Below are 20,782 nucleotides of genomic sequence, written 5' to 3'. Positions count from 1 at the left end.
ACCCCCCCCCCCCCCAGGCTATTGTATTTTGACAGTGGCAGATGTGCCGCTGTCAGAATACCTGAAAAGTGACTGTGCCTGATTGGCTGCAGTTAGTGTGTGGCTGAGATTTTTTGGACCTACTCCTTCAACAAAAGTTGATTATAAAAATGATCTTTTGTCAAAGAGATTTGAGCAGTGCATTGCAAGTTTAAGATTTTAATCAGTGACAGTGGGGTCACATAGTTACATAGTTGAACCTCAAGTTCCTGGACCTCTCTGGATTTGAAATAGCTGTAGTATATTTTGCTAGATTATATGCCAAGCGTATGAGCTCTTTAAATCTATGTAGATGTACAGAGGTACTATTATTTTCTAAAAAACAGTACAGGAAATAGAAGGTGCAGATGAAGAATGGTTGGTGAGAATAACTGAAACATGGAAGCTGATTCCAGATAACATGCTTTTGAGCAGTGACAGAACTTTTCTTCTATATGTACAGTAACTTGTAGTATTATGTGAATGGAAATATTTTTTTTGCATTGTCATGCTTTACTGTTTTCACATGTCTTCCTTTATTTGACTCTCATTTTACAGAGCCCCCGACCAGCTGGCATGTTAATAGAGCGATCTTCAGACTTTGGCAGAACATGGCAGGTGTATCAGTATTTAGCATATGATTGTGCCATTGCTTTTCCATACATCAAACAAGGCCGCCCCCAACACCTAAAGGATGTGCGCTGCCAGGAGCTGTATGGCAACCCAACTCATGGGGGCAAGGTAAACCTCAGCAGCTATAAATCTGAAAATGAAGGGACATATGAACTATATTTATGTCTAGGATTCTGTATAGTATCATTAGTAGGAAAGAATTGACAAAGAAAATATGCTACCTAGATAAGCACTTATTTCATGATGGTTTTTGCAGTAATAATGTGAAATACCAATAACTGAAACAATCAGGAAGTAGTCTGGGTGGTAATAAGTGACACATGTATGGGGATGTCTGGGTGTTTAGTTGTTTTCCATATCAAAAGCTTTGTACCCAAATGCCCAGTGCAGAAAACATATCTTCTGGTTTTTGGTGTTAGATAGGGTTTGGTAGTATTGCACCAGGGTTTGCAAAGGGGCTTTAGTACAGCCTTTATTACAGCCACTTGGCACAATCTTAGCATTAATATTATAAAAGCTATCAGCTTCTCAAGAAGTGTATAAGCCACAGGAAGTATTTTACAAAAAAAGCCATAGGAAGTATCTCACAAAAATTAAAACTCCTATTTTATGAGTTACCGGAAATTTAATTTGTATGTTGGGTTGACATTTAAAAAAAAAAAACATTAACCCATTACTCAAGCAGCAATATACCTATGGGAAGTTTTGTATGAGACAATCTACTATATACAAAGTAAAATTGTTGACTTGCAGCAAATGTTCATCAGGTTTAACACAGGTATGTCATTAGTTATCATTAGTAATATACATAAAAGAGTTGATAAGTAAGGAATGGATTGAAATTAATGTTACTGAACACTATAGTTTGTACCCATAATGGAGCAAACTTTTGGGAGACTCTTTCTTACCTCACACATAAAGCTACTTTTTATTGCCAAGTCAAAAGAACTGCACAGTGCTATTTGCTTTCCTCTTTTCTATTAGCAGGTATTAAATGGGAATCAGCAGACATTGTCCATCCACTACGTGGGTTTATTTTAGGAAGATTTGATTTGATGTTTTGGTCCTGTGGAACCATATACAGTATATTAGTGGCTTGAGATGTGTGGCTTAATCCAGATTTCCATATTTAAATGATCACTAATGTAAGGGGAAATGGATTATACAATATTCTCAAATATAAATTAAATAACTAAACTGAACATAAAAGTTTAAAGCATGGTGCTAGTTTGATGTCATGGCGTCTGCCATTTTATTTGGCATCATGCACTAAACATGCTCATAGAGTTGCATAGCTCAAGTCTCTTTGGCTACTAAATGACTGCTGAAAATGGAAACAGAAGCCATATAAGCATATGTGGGAAACACGTTAGCAACTGTTGTTGTGTGAGAAAAAGAGGGCAGCGCAAGCCTCATTCCACGTATTGGCTTTCTTCTTGGAGACCACAGCAATTTTTGCTCTTACTGTGCCCATCAAACAATATTTTTTTGTAGTTGTTGCTTCATGATTTGTTTTGTTCATCCAGATATGTTTTTGTTTAAGTTTTACCTACAAACTATATATGAACAACTACTTGAACACATTTTGGTAAGATGTCATATTTGTTCTTTTTCCCACAGCAGGAAAGCTCAGATTCCATTAATGATATTTAACACATGTTACTTCTCTTTTTTTTGGCACAGATTGTGAATAGTGTATGGCAGTTATGTTTTTAATAGATTCTTTAATTTTCTGTTTTAGATAAGCTTTAGCCCAATGGCAATGGCCTTTACAGTTCCTGTATCGAAAAGTCAACAAATTCACCGTAAGAACCCTTTCATATTATAATGAATTTTAGTGTTACATTTGTAAAATACAAAAAAGCCAGTGAAAAGCCTAATTTGTGAAGATCAAACACTGTTATGTCCTGTAATGACTTTTAGAATGATGTATAATATTTTAAAAAGCTAGCAAACACATAATGTATGATCTGGAATATTTGCTAATAGAAAGTAAAGGTAAACTGTTCCTTTCCTAAAATGATGTAAAGTGGGCAGATTAGTTCAGTGTGACCTTAAGCGACTGTTAACGCTTTGACCAATTGTACACTGGTGCGAGATCTGTTCTGTTATTTTTGCTAGCAACTTTCACTAAGCTTACCACCCCATCTAGAAGAAATCTAAAGTAAGCCTATCATATCTAATAACTTTAAGGGGCCATTTTTATAAAATTTGGGGATGCTGTGGTACCTGTACATACCCTTCAACCTCTTTCAGAGGACCATAGAAGCCATGAAGTTCACTTGATGAAGAAAACTAAAGGTCCACCCCTTGTTACCTCTCAGATCTCATTATTAGTCAACAAATGTGATAGGAAGCTTCACTGAGAAATAGTGAAGTGCAGGAGGCAGATGGGAGTTTGACTTTTGTATGCATTTATTTGCCTATTTAAAATATTGAAAGCGTAAACATTCTGTTCTCTTGTGATTGAGTATCCAAGTTCCCACATCTGTACACCAACAATTACAGGCCATCCATGTTAGATTCATAAAGAATTAAAAATAAAGAAGAGAGGCATCAGTTTTATAGCAGGATAAGTGAGACTGTGTGGTAACAATAGAATGCTGCACCCTTAAGAGGTGAAACAAGAGAGTGTAAGACTCACCCCTCCAGAGTACACCTACAAATGAAATATCAGCTTTGCACTTACTGGCCCTTTAAATGCTCTTAAATATTTCAGTAGCACAAAATATACAGTATATATTCGTGTAATAAGACATTATACTGTAAAATCTACATGTAGAATACTCTAACCCATTTAATCAGAATTTATCATTCGCTGATTAGGTTTTAGTAAACTGAAGTATTATTGTTATGGCTTACTGTACTTCATCTTTGCTCTCCGCTTTGATGCATAAGCCCAAATAAATGCATGTTTTTCTCTGTTATTTTTGAAACCTTGATATATAAATGTAATACTTTTACATGTATAGTTGCATAGTATGATAGGTGTCCTTTATAAAAAAAAAAAAGAAAAGGTACTACTTCTGGCTTGCTATTGTGGGAGTAGAAACAAGGGCCCATGTAACATAGGGGAAAGAGAGGCACATGTAACACTGCACCACTGTTTCCAGTCCCCCAGTGGCAAAACGTCAGTAGGACACAGTGCAACACAGTGCCTTGAAAGTAAGCCCTCCTCTTCCCTCACACTCAGCCCTTCTTCTGGCCTTCCTGCCCTCCTTACCACACACCCTAACACACATCTCTCCCAACATATTACCAAACCCCTCCACCTCATCACCCCACACACAAACATGGCGCCATTCCTGCCGGCTGCTAAGCTGAGTTGGATCCTGGCCTACTTGAAACCAGCAGGTGAATGTGCAGAGCGGAGCAGTGGCAGCTTCTCCATGGACTGCCATGTAGTCACTCCACATACAGACATGCTGCAGTATGCCCTGGTCTCAGAACTTCTGCTGCTCAGAGCCAGGACCTTTACCGCAACACATCCTAAAGATCCCCCTTCTTCCTCTAGCACACATGGAGAAGCTGAGGTTCTGGGATCTGATAAGTGGATGGTGAGCTCAGAACCAGTGCCCTTCACCCCCAATCTAGCATTGGTCAGAGCCCATCTGACCCAATGCTGCTGGCAGTGATATATTGGTGGTATATTGGTATATTGAAAGCTCTGCAATCCTGTCAGCACACTTCCATTTAGGCAGCTTGCAGAAAGTAGCCCCAGCAACTAAACAGCATTGAGCACATAGAACACCTGTCCCACACTTTAGCAGCAAAGTGCATACCACTTCACTCATATCTCACCTCACTATACTTCCCTCTCTCATCAAAGCGTCTCCCACCCATTTCACCCCCGTGGTCAAACCGCATGCCACCCAACTCACCTCTCCCCTACCGCACCTCCTACCAACCTCACCCCCTGGTCTGCTACAGTGTCTACATCCCCCCACCTCACAATGCCTTTACCAACTTACCACACCAACCTGGTCATATGCTCATAGTGCCCACCTTACAGTACCATCACCCACCAGTCAACATATCTGCCAGTCACTTCATCCCCCTCTGCCAAAACATCTATGACACAAATCAAACCACCACCACAGCACCTAACACCCACCTCACAGCACCCCTCAGCCACCAACTTCACCCCCTCTGGTTACAGAGCCCCTCACTCACTTTTTTTACCAACAGCTCATTGTTTTCCTCTGTCCCCCATCATTTGGACACTACACTCTAGGCACTATGGGCACACTTGCTAGTAAGAAAATGTGACTCTAGTAAAATTTCTAATGTATTCTAATTTCAGAACTTGGAGAGTTCACCAACCTGCGTATTAATTTCACTCAGCTGACACACCTGCCACCCCAAAAATACCGGGAACCCAGTGCATTCTATGCAATAGATGAGATGCGTATTCATGGCAGCTGCTTCTGTTACGGCCATGGAGACCGATGTGTACCCGGTGTTCTGCCAGAAAGAGATCCATATGGTGACATTCAGGTACACTAATTTAACATCTATACTTTTCAGAACAATACACAATTAACCAGAAAAGTAATGTCAACATTTAACCAAAAATAATGAAACATATTGCTTAATGCAATGCTCATAGCTCTGGAATAAAACATATGCCAAAATGTCTTGATTTGCGCTTTGCTCACTGGTTAAATTCCTCCCCAGATTGTGAAAGCACTGAGTCTCCATTGGGACCTACAGTGGTTTTCATTGCGGAGGCCAAGTCTGACATATTAAGGAAAACACAAAATTACATGACACTTCATTCATGCCTGTGCTAGGGTGCTGTGTTGGAGACACTAGTGTTCAGTCCTGAAATGTTGCCTGAACCCAATGGCATTTTATAGTTCTGATGATTGTATTGCCTGTTTCCTTTTTATAGCATGTTCCTCTTGGTCTCCTTGGTCTCCTACATGTCCAGAAGTGACAGCTGCATTGAAGGAAGCTATCATTTCATGTTTGTGGACAGGAAATAAATTGTTTGCCCAATGTTATTAATTTGCATGCTTGTATTAAAGAATCCAACACTATTTATTTCCATTATTGGCAACACTATAGAATTAAAGCGCTCATTTGTGATATAAATTACCAATTAACCATGTTATTGCTATGGCTCTGTATGTATGCTCTGTATTTGGTCTTCAGACAACTTGCAAATTAATATATCTTTTGCTTCAGGTACATGATACATGCGTATGCCAACATAACACTGCTGGAACAAACTGTGAACGTTGTGCTGACCTCTACAATGACCTGCCCTGGAGGGAAGCTGATGAAAACAACCCCCATGTGTGCAAGCGTAAGTTTTCTAAAAAGCTCTTAAGAATTGGGAACTTGTAGTCAGTATTCATACTATACACTGTGAAGATCTATCCTTTAGAAAAAAAAAACCTCTTCTGCCTTGCAGCACTGGTGTTCTTGGTTGAAATCCCAACCAGGACACTATGTACATGGAGTTTGCATATTCTCCTTGTGTTTAAGTGGATTTCTTCCAGGGTACTCTAGTTTCCTTCCACAAGCCAAGGGCATTATGGTAGGTTATTGGCTGTGATGCACATAGATTTTCGATGGAACGTTCATATTAAAAAATCTTGTCAGAACTCCATCAGAGACTTGACAAATGTCAGTTCAAATTTAATTGGACTTTAACATTTGATTATGGGAATAGCATACCTCAAACAAAAACTACATTAACTGTTAGAAATTCAAAGACAAAAAGTTTAATGCTGTTCTTTTGATTTTTTTCCCCCGCCACTATGGTTTAAATCCATGATCGATTTGACCTCATTAACTGTTAGAAAATCAAATGAACGTTTCAAAAACAATGGTTTTTAAAAGGAATTCTAATGGTTTATGGCCAGCTTTAGTATGTTTATAATAGCAACCTCAGATTTGAACTCTCCTTGAGAGCAGGGACTGATGTGAATGTGTACCATGTAAAACACTGTGTAAATTGATGTTCCTGTATGTAATAAATTAAAAAATAAAAGTGCAACAACATTTTTATTTTCTGTGGAGTTTTCTGGATAAGATTTAGCCAGTAAAGCGTTGCAACCGCGATTAGTGGATCATTTTATAGGAATATTTCTGAAAACTTCATATATGCAATTGAAATTCTTATAATGAACTGCCAACAAACTATTCTTTTTATCATATAGCTAGTACTAAATGTAACATGCTTATTCAAAGACAAAAAATGGCAACATGCATGGTTAAGCAAACGTAAGGTGCATGCTTACAAAGGTGTCACATATTTTAACTAGAGTTGCCTGTAGTGCCACTTTTGTGGTTTCAAATTGGGCAAGTGAAAATATTTGAAGCCAGTGTTTTGACCCCATCTAGTGGTAACTTTTTTGAAGTTCATTGTATTGGAATGGCATGCTCTTTATTTGCAAGTATGAAATCAGCTCTACAATTATCCTGAACTATATATCACAATAGTTGACTTGAAAAGTTGGCTTTTGAGGTTTTGTGGTACCGCTGATTTACATAATTGATTATAATGGATGTTTCGTACTGTGTGTATTCATTAAAATCTGGTACAGCTAGTGGTTTTACAGACATGTTCTTGGGTATATTTTCTTCTACGTACAGCCTCACTATTTCTCAAAGAGTTAGTCCACACCCAAACAATTTCAGTTTATGATGGATGATGGAAAGCTGACATAAGCTACTTGCTTATATCTCTTTGACTTTGGAAATCCTGACATCTGAATTTTGAGGCCTGAACACCTGTTTCAGCCATAATGTGGAGGTGCTACATCTACTCCTGCTGTTAAACATTTATTTTATTTTAACTAATCACATGCGGAATGCAGCAAGAACAATGGGAATACAGAGAATGCAGAAACAGATATGGAACTTTGACAAAGAGCTCTTGACAATGACGTCTCCTAGAGATGTAAAAATTTGGCAAATACCTTGTTCCAAGACCCAAGTGCGAAATCTAAGTGCTTTAGCCTTTTAGTAAAATGATAGAGGAAACCACTGTTGTACTCCTGCTATTTATGTATCATCTTAATAATTTGCATTTTATTCTTCACAGAGTGTAACTGTAACAATCACGCTGACAAATGCCATTTTGACCCTGAAGTATATGAAGCTAGTGGCAGAGTGAGTGGTGGTGTATGTGAGGATTGTGCTGATGGCACCACAGGAACATATTGTGAGCGTTGTAAACCTGATTACTACAGAAATCCCAATCAAGACATCAGCCAACGAGATGCCTGTGTTTGTGAGTAACATGCATAGTAGGGCTATTTATAAATATAATTAATTATGAAGTAAAGATAGGGATGTTGCCTGTTGAATTTCATAAAATGCTGTTACTGCCTTATGTGAAAAATGTCAGCTTGAATCTGATTACTGTGGAGAAAACCTACATTAAAAAGAGAACTATGGCCTAGAGCTGCAGCTAACGATTATTTTCAAAATCGATTAGTTGGACGATTATTAAGTTCGATTAATCGGTTAATCGGATAAAAAAATTAAATACATTTTAAAAAATGGCTCCAGTGATGGACTACTAGTTTGTATTGAGATTGTAGTCCATCACAGGAGCAAGCTTGGAGCGGTGGAAGTAAAGAAAAGGAAAAAAAAAGTGTGGTGTGCAATATAGTGAAATGAAAAGTGTAAAATTATACAGCAATTAATGTAGAATGGCACCGCCTATTAAGGACTACAAAACCCAGCAATAGTACATTATACAGCACAATGCAGAATACCACCAGCTATAGAGGAGTACAACAAATCCCAGCAATAGTACATTATATCTGGTAGTATTCTGCATTGTGCTGTATAATGTACTATTGCTGGGTGTTGTAGTCCTCTATAGCTAGTGGTATTCGGCATTGCACCACTGTATAATGTATTATTGCTGGGATTTGTAGTCCTCTATAGCTAGTGGTATTCTGCATTGCGCTGTATAATGTATTATTGCTGGGATTTGTTGTACTCGTCTATAGCTGGTGGTATTCCGCATTGCGCTGTATAATATATTATTCCTTGATTTGTAGTCCTCCATACAGCGCAATGCAGAATACCACCAGCTACAAAGGAATACAACAAATCCCAGCAATAATATATTATACAGTGTACAATGTATTGCTGGGATTTGTATTCCTCTATAGCTGATCTAATAAACATCACAATGTACCATCAGGTATAGAGGAATACAAATCCCAGCAATACATTATAGAGCACCATGTGTGGGAAAGTGCAGGCTTACCTGAGCAGTCTTCCAGCAACTTGTTTCTGAGATCGGGCCTATTGTCATTCCCTCACGCCTGCTCCTCCTTACTTCTTCTCCCCGCGCACCTGTGCCGATCGTGGATTTGGGCGAGCACTGAGCGTGAGGCGGGAGGAGGTGTGGATGCGGGCGGGCCTGGCAGCGGCGAGCGTGAGGTGGGGAGGAGGTGTGACGTACAGCGTGTGTGGAGCCGTGAACAGGGCCAACCAATCGGAAGCCGATTAATCGATTATTGAAAAAGTTGACAACTTTTTCAATAATCGATTATAATCGATTATGTCGATTAGTTGTTGCAGCCCTACTATGGCCACACCTTTTTTTTTTGGCTTTAGTTCTCTTTTGGGTCACATGCATACATTTACTAATGTACTCCTGTGACCCAAAGTCAGAATCTAGTGGGCTACTGCTGGTTATATGCTGACAGGCCAGAGCCATGCTGTAGCCAGGAAGGATCCTGACAATATTGTCAGGATTCACCCCGCTATCTGATTGACAGCTGGCTCTGCTTCTCTAGAGCTGGAGCCAGCTGTGTCCCACCCCCCTCCTCTGTCTGTCCCTCCAATGAGCACTGGAGGAACAGAGGGAAGGGGGAATCCCTGCAGGAAGTAGTGACAGACAATCAACACTCTGCAGGGAGAAGCTGTGAACTGAACAACCAGCGGTTTGTGATCGCTGAGTTCTCAAGCTATGTAGCTGGCTCAAACTGTTGAGAAGAGTACATTTTACTTTCCCAATAGTTCTCCTCTAATTATGGTTTGAAACTAAGATAGTTTTTTTCAGTTCAGAAAATGCCCAGAGAAAAAAGTATAAATTAGTTCATTATTTACCTATGACCATGAGTTGTTCCAAAGCAACATTAAAAAGTGTGACCATCTTCCATGCCTCAGTAATGAATGATCTGTTTAATTTTCTTATCATGTTGATATACAATTATATTATGTTACAATATAATGAATAAGCTACTTATGCAACTTATCTAGTTATCTAGCTAGTAGAAGGTGATCTTTTAATGTCATTCTCATTTTATCTGCCAACGAGATTAATTCTCCCCATTTGCAGAATGATTCAGGAGATGGTACTAGGTAGTGATAAAGGCACCAATGCTCTTTTATTGCAGTTGAACTAACATGACATTGTGCACCCCACTGAAAAACAGTGTTTAAATGCCAGCGCACATACAGGGATCTTCTTCAAAATTCTCTTTATTTCAGACAAACAGCAAATACAATAACTTACACATTTCAGCTCAAGTACTGAGCCTTAGTCACAGCTTGAGCTGAATTGCATAAGCTATTGTATTTGCTGTTTTTAAAGAGAATTTTGAAGAAGATCCCTGTAGGTGTGCCAGTGTTTAAATGCTATGCAACTCTAAGTTGGAATAGGGAGTCTTTACTGTGCACCAGGGTCTTGCAGGGTCTTGCAGGCATACACATTGGATGGAGGGAAGTAGAGCTGATTAGACATATGAAAAATACTAAAAAACAGTGCTTTCAAAGACAAATTGATCATGTAAAGAGGTGAGTGATTTTTTTCATGTTTTCTTTAGCCTGTGATTGTGATCCAGAGGGTAGTGTTGCTGGCGGCAGCTGTGATCAAACAAATGGAAGATGTATTTGTAAAGAAAATGTTGGAGGAGAGCGCTGTGACCAGTGCAAGCCAGGGTTTTATCTCCTGAGTGCTTCTAATCTACAGGGATGTACAAGTAAGTGACATATATATTCCCAATCACAGAATAATCTTGTTCTTGTATTTGTGTATGATTTTTTTATAAAAGCTATGAGGAAATTTGGAATACATTTGGGAAAATGGTCTGCCTGTTGCAGATGAAAGCTTATGTTAGGTTATACAATGTTCTTCCTTTTTGTGTTTGGTATTTAGGAGTCATATTTTGAGGTCTCTAAAGGAGGAAAGGTTCTTCGTGTCCAAACCAATCAATTCTTCCCCCGCCCCCCCCCTAAATCACACTGGAAGAACATGAGGGTTAAGTAGCAATATTCATACATGGCTCTTTATTTGTTTTATGCATACCTTGTGTACATTTTGTAGGCTATACTATGTATGATGGGCAGCGCAGGTCATCTTTCTCAGCTTTATTAAAGTAAGTACTGCTATGAAAACTATTCATAGAATATCCCCTGAAGTAAATCACCTTATTTTGAATGCCCCTCGACATGGGTACATGTATTGCCAGTACTCCATTAATGTTATACATTTTCCAAACAAAAGAACAAAAGATAATGTTTTTAAGCAAACAAAAGTAGGGTATACACAGTTAGATTTTGGCATGAACGTTCGTATGAAAAATCCCATCGGAACTTACGATACTGGCATCAGTAACTTGCCGATTGTCATTCGAAATCTCGTTTAATTTTTTATTTTTATTTAACATTCAATTTTGGAATGAATGGAGTTTCCGAACGAAAACCACATTCACTGTTCGAAATTCATTCAATCGAGAAAATTTTTCCAATATGCTCCTTTAAAATTATTTGGCACTGTGGTCGAAATTGACCATTGATTCAACCCCATTAACGATTAGAAAGTTAAACAAACTTTCCGAATTTGATTTTGTTTGTTCGAAATTCTAACTGTGTATAAAAGGTTAATAAAATCTAGGTGATCTTTTAATGTCATTCTCATTTTATCTGCCAACGAGATTAATTCTCCCCATTTGCAGAATGATTCAGGAGATGGTACTAGGTAGTGATAAAGGCACCAATGCTCTTTTATTGCAGTTGAACTAACATGACATTGTGCACCCCACTGAAAAACAGTGTTTAAATGCCAGCGCACATACAGGGATCTTCTTCAAAATTCTCTTTATTTCAGACAAACAGCAAATACAATAACTTACACATTTCAGCTCAAGTACTGAGCCTTAGTCACAGCTTGAGCTGAATTGCATAAGCTATTGTATTTGCTGTTTTTAAAGAGAATTTTGAAGAAGATCCCTGTAGGTGTGCCAGTGTTTAAATGCTATGCAACTCTAAGTTGGAATAGGGAAGCTTTAGTGTGCACCAGGGGCTTGCAGGGTCTATTGATCATGTAAAGAGGTGAGTGATTTTTTTCATGTTTTCTTTAGCCTGTGATTGTGATCCAGAGGGTAGTGTTGCTGGCGGCAGCTGTGATCAAACAAATGGAAGATGTATTTGTAAAGAAAATGTTGGAGGAGAGCGCTGTGACCAGTGCAAGCCAGGGTTTTATCTCCTGAGTGCTTCTAATCTACAGGGATGTACAAGTAAGTGACATATATATTCCCAATCACAGAATAATCTTGTTCTTGTATTTGTGTATGATTTTTTTATAAAAGCTATGAGGAAATTTGGAATACATTTGGGAAAATGGTCTGCCTGTTGCAGATGAAAGCTTATGTTAGGTTATACAATGTTCTTCCTTTTTGTGTTTGGTATTTAGGAGTCATATTTTGAGGTCTCTAAAGGAGGAAAGGTTCTTCGTGTCCAAACCAATCAATTCTTCCCCCGCCCCCCCCCGCTCCCTTTCACACCCCCAAATCACACTGGAAGAACATGAGGGTTAAGTAGCAATATTCATACATGGCTCTTTATTTGTTTTATGCATACCTTGTGTACATTTTGTAGGCTATACTATGTATGATGGGCAGCGCAGGTCATCTTTCTCAGCTTTATTAAAGTAAGTACTGCTATGAAAACTATTCATAGAATATCCCCTGAAGTAAATCACCTTATTTTGAATGCCCCTCGACATGGGTACATGTATTGCCAGTACTCCATTAATGTTATACATTTTCCAAACAAAAGAACAAAAGATAATGTTTTTAAGCAAACAAAAGTAGGGTATACACAGTTAGATTTTGGCATGAACGTTCGTATGAAAAATCCCATCGGAACTTACGATACTGGCATCAGTAACTTGCCGATTGTCATTCGAAATCTCGTTTAATTTTTTATTTTTATTTAACATTCAATTTTGGAATGAATGGAGTTTCCGAACGAAAACCACATTCACTGTTCGAAATTCATTCAATCGAGAAAATTTTTCCAATATGCTCCTTTAAAATTATTTGGCACTGTGGTCGAAATTGACCATTGATTCAACCCCATTAACGATTAGAAAGTTAAACAAACTTTCCGAATTTGATTTTGTTTGTTCGAAATTCTAACTGTGTATAAAAGGTTAATAAAATCTATTTTGTATATAATTTACTAAGAAGCATCAGTACCCACTGAACACATGAGAAGTATCCTTTGGGGGACAAACACCACTGCTTGAGAATGAGCTTTACAGATTAATTTTTTTTTATATTTCTACTTGTTATACAGAGTGGCAGCAGCAACCCCTTCCCATGTCCCAATGTACTTTCACTGTTTTGTTCTCTCCTGCATCATACAGTGCACAGGCCCAAGCTGAATCACACTAATTGAACTAAGGATCTCCTTTCATTGAAGTGGTGAAAGAGGATTCACTGATATTCAATGGCAGTTGCCAAGGCCACCATTGCTTTGAAGATGTTAAATTCAGTGTAAATAAACTCAGCTTTTTGATTAGCAAAGGTTACAGCTAAGTATACACCACCAGAGGGCAGCAATAATCTACAAAAAATATGCAAAGTAGTTCTTCTGTAAGACACTGCTATCTATAGTTTAGAATTAAGGAATTAAAATATGAATTATGAAGGTTCATAAAAAAGAGATATTGTTTATGTATAGGGTTAGTTAATTTTGAAAAACTACTATTTTAGATACATTTTCCCCTTCTTGATTTATTTGCAGTTATAACTACAGTGGAAATCATGGAAACAATTTGTATAGTTGTGAATTCCAATAGCATTGTATTATAGATGTTTAATCTATGTATAATTATATATTTTTGGGTGCAGATTTTCATGTTTGAATTATTTATTTTATTCTAGCAGTTCATTAGTTAGGAAAAAGCAAACTATGAATCATTTGTTTTTTGATGTAGGTATTAAATTACTGCAGTGATGTCAGTAACCATTTGTGTCCTTCAAAAGAAGGCCAGATCTGTAGATTATGTAGTGAGGTATCCATGGAGCTAAGAAGAGTCACATGTGCATGGTAAGAAAAAATCTATGAGAAGTGACACAACTGTCATTTAGAATAAATCATGAGCGGAAGCCTTCCAGCAGAATTATTTTATTAAGGTTGTTCACTGTTATCTTCATTTTCTGAACTAGTTACGTTTTTTGAGACTGCAAAGACACACCACCCTTGCTTTGAGTCCCCAAGTCTGCAGCTACACCTGGTGATGAGTGACACTCTCTTCCACCCATCCCAAAATCTGACAATGAAGCCAGCATTGTATTGTTGCATACAGAAAGGAATATGTGCAGATTTAGGCCCCTTTTACACGGGCTGATCAGAACTGCTGTGGCATGTTATAGAAAAGAAAAAATGATCGCACTCCACGGATCTTCACAAAAGTACACAAAACTTTATTGTGGATTTCAGCAACACATTGCATAATGTCCTTCCATGCGTGCCAAACCATAGAGGTTTAAATATGATGCTTGAATATATATTTTAGTTGTGTATTTGTTAAGTGGTGTAATTTTTTTTCGTTTCAGAGTGTAACTGTGATCCTCAGGGGACGGAGAAAGACCAGCCATGTGACAGTGAAACAGGACAGTGTCGGTGTCTTCCAAATGTTATAGGCCATCGGTGTGATCAGTGTGCCTCCCAGCACTGGAATCTTGCTAGTGGAAGGGGTTGTCAAATGTGCAGTTGTCTTCCTAGAAACTCTTATAGTCTTCAATGTAATCAGGTAAAGAACATTTAGAATATGCTATATTTTCATACTACTAACAGCTATTGTGGGGATATCTGTGGTATCATGTGACTCCCTCCCTTTCCTCATATGGTGCAGTACTGGATGCCTGTCCAGTATACATATATATTTGCAAACTATACATAAAAATAAGGTTTTAAAAATATTAATGTGCACTGAAAAAATGATGTATATTATGCTGAACTCTTTCACATATAAAATAATTTGTAGTTGGAAATTAAAGTAGCGCTCATCCAAACTCTAATGCAATACTCTGTCAACTGTTAAATAAAATATTGACCACATACTCAGCTTCTCTGAGATTATAGCATTTATCAAAGCAACAATGCTTCATCTGTGGAATCAAGTAATAATGTATAGTTGATGTGTAGCTGCTCTCTTTCACTGCTCCTTTTCCTTCTTTTAGCCTTGAGTGTTCTCGCTTCCTTTTCTTTGCGTGCAGCACTGCTGCAGCTCCTCTCCTCAGTATTCTACTGTGTTTACACACAAGAGAATGCAAATTCTTAACTATCTGCACATCACATAAGGTATTAAAACTTCCTTCCTGCTTGTTTAGGGGAACCTTTAATGCATATATTGTGCATCCATACGCTTCCTCAGAAAAATGGTCTAAAAGTGGCTTTTAGGAGGAGATTGTGGAGTTACAAATTGCATTCATCCCCAAAAGCGACATTGAAACCTGAAAATATTGTGTGATATACTGTTAATTATTTAATTAAAAAAACCTTAAAACTATTAAGTAATATTGATACTTTAAATGTTAAAATAAGAGCAATGTAGGCACATGCATATTTACGTACAAGAACTTATTATACATAATAATTATTATTCTATTTTGTATAGGTTACTGGCCAGTGCCTGTGTAAAGAAGGCTTCGGTGGTCAACACTGTACTGAATGCCCAATCAGGATGTATGGAGACTTGCAAACTGGATGTCGAGGTTTGTATTATATGCTCCTGTGCTACACCACATAAAGAATATTTCATATCTCTGCAAGAAATAAATTATAATATTTCAAAATATAAGCCTAAGGCAGCTATGATGATTACATTTATATGCAAGACAACCACTACTGTAAAATTATATAAAGAATCTAATGTACACAGACTAATGCAAATGAACAAATTGTATATATATTTTTTTGTCCAGCACAGTTGGCACAGCTGCCACCTTGAATACCATGTCCATCCTCCCTGTAAACAGTCTAGGTGCCCAAAAGGCCTGGGTGCTCTGAAATACACTAACTTCCTAGGTTAATTGCCTCAGAAGCCTGTCCCCAATTTGTTCTCATCCCCTAAAGCCTCATTATCAGTCCATTACTATGATGAGAAGCCTTAATGGCCTGTAGTGTGGCTTAAGAAATAGAAAGTGTAGGTGCCAGGGTTCAAACCAAATTAACCCATGAAGTGTATTTCTGAGCACCCAGCTATTCTGTGCATCAAACATGGTTACATCAGGATAAACCTCCTGATGGTGCCTACTGTGTGTTGACAGTGCTGGATTAGGTAGGTAAAACATATTTCAGGTTAGTTTTAAATTCTAAATAGGACCTAGTTGTATATGTAAAGATGTATATAAACAGACCATTGCGAGAAAGCAGTTTTATAATGTTACAGTATATAATTTAATTTAATAAAAAAGGGTCATGTTTTACTGCCAAGATAGAAACCCTAGACTTTTGTAATTAAAGTAAGCAAAACAATTTAGGATTTGCGGGATCTGAAAGCTGTTTAAAGGCTTACAAGGCTCTCTGTACCTAAAATCCTTTTTCTCCACACCCTAATGATTGATGAGCTGCACTGTATGGTTGCAATTTTTCGAATAAAATAGACAGTATACAACTTATTTTTTGTAGTAATAATCATGCAGCATAGTGTTTATTAACAGGTGTCTGCAGTGATGCTCATCGTTTTCATGTGCCTAGCAGTGCTATAGTATGTGACATAGACATGGGGCATTGTGTTGTCAATTCTGCATTCTAATACATACCTAAAGATCACAGAGGGCCTGGCTACAACACAGCCCCGTCTACAGTCCCAGCTTATGCTGGATGTTGACATTAGTTGGTGTTCAGACCTCAGACAATGATCTACTGAACTCTTATTGGATTAGTAAATGGCATCTTTCCATGCAGACACAACAGACATGCATAATGCAACTTTATCTTGGGGAAATAAATGCATATTCCATGCAATATTCAAGCTATGTTGACAAACTTGGTAGTGTTTGCTTAAGTATGTATACGGTTTTATTTTACAAAATTCCATTCAGTCAAGGCACTTTTAGGCATTCAAGTGAAGGATTAGTTGTTACTTTTCACTGGCTGACATTTTTTTCGAATGACCAGGTACATACTGTATGAATAAGTTGCTTTGGTTTCCCTAATTAAGGATCATAGATCACTTTGTTTGTTTGAGATTGCAGTGGTAATGATTTTACTTAGATGTGAAAATCAACTAACTGTTCTCTTTTCCTTTCATGTAGCTTGCAATTGTGACTTCCAAGGAACCATTGATATGGGTTGTGATAAGGCAACTGGAAAGTGCTTGTGTCGTCAAGGCATTATGGGAGTACGATGTGATTCTTGCCACAGAGGATATACTAACACATACCCGGACTGCAGACCATGTCACTCCTGTTTCAATTTTTATGACAGTGAGCTAAGAACTCTTGGCACTCAAATGCAAGTTCTACGAAACACAAGTGCCTTAGAGGTAGGGCAGTCTGCTGTAGATTTTGGACCTCGGCTGGACATGTGCAGAGATGAACTTCAGCGTGTTCAGAGACTGTCAAGTGGGTCAGGGGTCTCAGATAATGAGCTTTTACGGATGGAGAACCAAATGGCAAAAATGAGGTAAGTCAGTAGTGGGTCTTACACATCTTGTAGCTAGCAATCAAAATATTTACCTTTAAAAATTTGTGGAATGTGAAACCTGAACCCAGATAACACCAGACTTACCTTTTTCAAATTGTTCTTCAATGTTTCTGCCTGGTAGAATTCCACCCTTAAGATGTGCCCAACAGAAATTATCAACTCCTACACCTTAATGTGTAACCACATTATTGGTTGCTCTGCGGCAAGACTAATACATTAACTAGACAGGATACAGTCCAGCAGAACTAAATTTAAGGAGTCACCCCACTTAGGGCAACGTGGCTACACATCGGAGCTGACTAAGATTACTTGAAATATGCCATTTTTAAAGTAATGGCCAAAACATACAAGTAAATAAAATATATACAGAACACAGCTAACTCCCTTTAACAGTCATTTCTTCAGTTAATGTTGTTGATTACATGTTCTTTTGTGTCACTTAACAAGCACTGAGCATCTTATATACTGTAAACATAAAGTTCAGAGCAGGCTTATTACTGAAAATGTAACAATCTACCATTAGTGCAACCTTTCATGAGAAATGTCAGTTGTGTAATGCTATGCATTTTGTGTTCTGAAAGAAATGCCATAGTACAAGTTCTAAACTATGCAGATTGCTGGTAAATGCAGTAAACACATACTGTAACAGAAGTTACATATGTTTATTTATATCTAGATCAGGTCCTCTATATACAGACATATGGCAAAGCAGAATATTGAATAAACCACGGAGCAAACAGGAGCAGTTAAACAGATTACTGTATAACATTTAGGAAAAGATTGCAGCTTGATTCATAAAGTCTTGATCTACACTTTTATAGACATGCCCTAACTACTTCTAATTGAATATCAGTCTCCAATCCTTGTATAACTTTCTCAAATCTGTCTGTGGTCTTGGTGTAACTGTTGCAGTTGTCTGTCCATGTTAGCTGGTACAGGGCTTGCATATATACATAAAATCTACTACAAAACCTTTCATACATGAGCAGACTGGATTTGCACTAAAATTGCTTGTGATTCTGTTTGCAACTTGCTTGATACGTCTTCCTCATAGTATGCAACAGATTTGTTTTAAGCCCAGTTGAACCCTCATAATTTATTTCTGTAATGCAGTCAGACTGCATATACAGTATGAAGATGCTTATTTTAATGGTGCTGCAGCAAGGGTTAAACAAAACTCCTTTGTTGGTACCAGTTAGAGAGTTGGATTGCTGCAATCAGACTCAAGCAATCGTCCATCTCACAGACACAGCCATCACCCCCTCCCTCCCCCCCAAAAAAGAAAGAAAGAAAGCAGAGTGCACCATCTAGTGCATTCAATTAGGATTTATGTATGACAAAGTACATAGGGATTGCACTAACAAGAATAGCATAGAGGAGCGCTTTCAACACCATTACATCCTTGTCTTTCAAGGGACACCATGGGGCGATGACAACTCTAACACCATCTTCTAGGGAACGTATGGACACAACTATCATGCAAGAGACAAGGAGACAGCATAATAATTGTGTCCATACAATGCATAGAAAATTGTAGATTGCTTCTCTATGCTATTCTTGTGAGTGCAACCCCTGCTTCATTTGCCATACATAAATCCACAATAATGCTGTAGGTGGTGTGTTCTGCTTTCTTTTTTGTTGTTTTATAGTTGTGGGCTTTCACTATCTGCATCAGGAACAGTATCCTGAGACTTTTCTTTGGCCTTTTCTTTGGCATGTTCATGTGACTGTTTAGACCACTGATCTTACTTAGTTGTGCGCTGACTGGTCTTTTTTTTTTTTTTTTTTACAATTTCCCCAAAATACTGCTCTAATTAACAGGGCTACTTAGGGAGTGAAAGCAATGTTGATTAGAGAAGTTTACAGTAGGGTATGTCGGACTGCAAGAGATGTTGGGGAACTCTCCTATCTGTTGGCAGCACATGATTTTTTAACCTTTGCTGAAGAGGCATATTTATTACTATTTATGCAGCCTGACTGCATTATAGTAATAAATGAAGAGGGTTCAATTAAGCTTTAAGACTGTGCATGGTGATATTGTGAATATACAAACGCTTAATACATTTGTCAGTAGCTAACTTTGAACAAATGTTATACATTGTATATATTAGCTATGCTGTTATACATTAACACTTAATATGAGCAGGTAGGTTGCTCCGTTTATATAGAAGTAGAAGATGTGCAAAACACTTCTTTTTTTTTTGTTTTGCAGAGGAGATGTGGGAGAGCTAAAGTCCGACCTGCCACCTTTGGACGGTTTTGATTCCCTTTCAAATGACTTGAACTCCTTGGGGGTCCACTATAACAGCATTACTATTCTTTACCAGAATAAAGTGACCCAGCAAGGAAATGCCATTGCTCAAAATGCTTCAGGTACATTGATGTCTTTAGTCTTACTAGTTAAAGCTATTAAGTTGTATTAAAGGATAAGTCCACCCAAAAGTCATATTTGAAATATAGATGCATCCTGGTGGGCAGAGTCCCCCCTTGGATTCCTATTTGTCTTGGATACTCCATCAGCAAGGTGTTCCTGCCAAAGTGTTTTACATTATTTTGTTTGTGAGATTGTTGTATATTTTGCCCCACCTTGGTGAGCTCTAGCATCTCCTTTTGTATTTTCCATTATATAAATATATTAAAAATTAGACAGGGAAAGCAGCAAGTTACAGACCCAGGAACTGAAGCACAGAGATCATATTGTATAAGTCCCTGTGGGGTATATGAAACTTTCAAGCAGCCTGACTCTCCAGCATCTATCAAAAACGGAAATATTTTTTTGTGTGGGCTGATCCTTTACATAAGAGAAAAGTTATGCTGAATATTATAACAAAGGCTGCTTTCTTCCTAGGTTTATATACCGTTGTTAGTTCTGCATACCAGTCATCACAGGAGTCTGCAAAAACTGTGGCATCAGCCATGGCAACTGTATCTCAATCAAGGGAAAGTAGAAAAGGGTTAAATGGGCTTGAAGGAAAGATCCAAGAGGCGGTGGAGGACCTAAAAACCCTGAAAGATGAACTATCCTACCCAGATCTTACACCAACCATTAACAGGGTAACTTTAAAAATAATTGTGTTGCTTAAAGTAAATGTCAGCCAAAAATGTCTTTGTTTAAGAGAGAATGAGGAAGATATAGTAGTTGACTACAATCCCTGTCTGCCTTGTTTGTATTGGTATCTGAGGCTCCAGAGTGTCCCAGTTTGCTAAG

General features: G+C 38.0%; 1 protein-coding gene across 1 annotated transcript in view; it reads left to right on the top strand.

Moving 5' to 3' along the window:
• LAMB3 (laminin subunit beta 3) overlaps window positions 1–20,782 on the top strand; it is a 70,507-nt gene that overhangs the window by 30,870 nt on the left and 18,855 nt on the right. The window contains exons 6-16 of the mRNA XM_018562770.1: window positions 577–759; window positions 2,393–2,456; window positions 4,955–5,148; window positions 5,842–5,962; window positions 7,709–7,897; window positions 10,458–10,613; window positions 14,478–14,674; window positions 15,542–15,638; window positions 17,184–17,553; window positions 19,787–19,947; window positions 20,423–20,628. Of these exons, the coding sequence (XP_018418272.1) occupies window positions 577–759; window positions 2,393–2,456; window positions 4,955–5,148; window positions 5,842–5,962; window positions 7,709–7,897; window positions 10,458–10,613; window positions 14,478–14,674; window positions 15,542–15,638; window positions 17,184–17,553; window positions 19,787–19,947; window positions 20,423–20,628 (1,938 nt within the window). The remainder of the gene's footprint in view (window positions 1–576; window positions 760–2,392; window positions 2,457–4,954; window positions 5,149–5,841; window positions 5,963–7,708; window positions 7,898–10,457; window positions 10,614–14,477; window positions 14,675–15,541; window positions 15,639–17,183; window positions 17,554–19,786; window positions 19,948–20,422; window positions 20,629–20,782) is intronic.

This window comes from Nanorana parkeri, unplaced genomic scaffold (assembly GCF_000935625.1).
Source record: "Nanorana parkeri isolate BGI_ZX_2015 unplaced genomic scaffold, ASM93562v1 scaffold598, whole genome shotgun sequence".
Taxonomy (NCBI): Eukaryota; Metazoa; Chordata; class Amphibia; order Anura; family Dicroglossidae; genus Nanorana; species Nanorana parkeri.
This window is presented reverse-complemented; position numbering and strand designations above follow the sequence as displayed.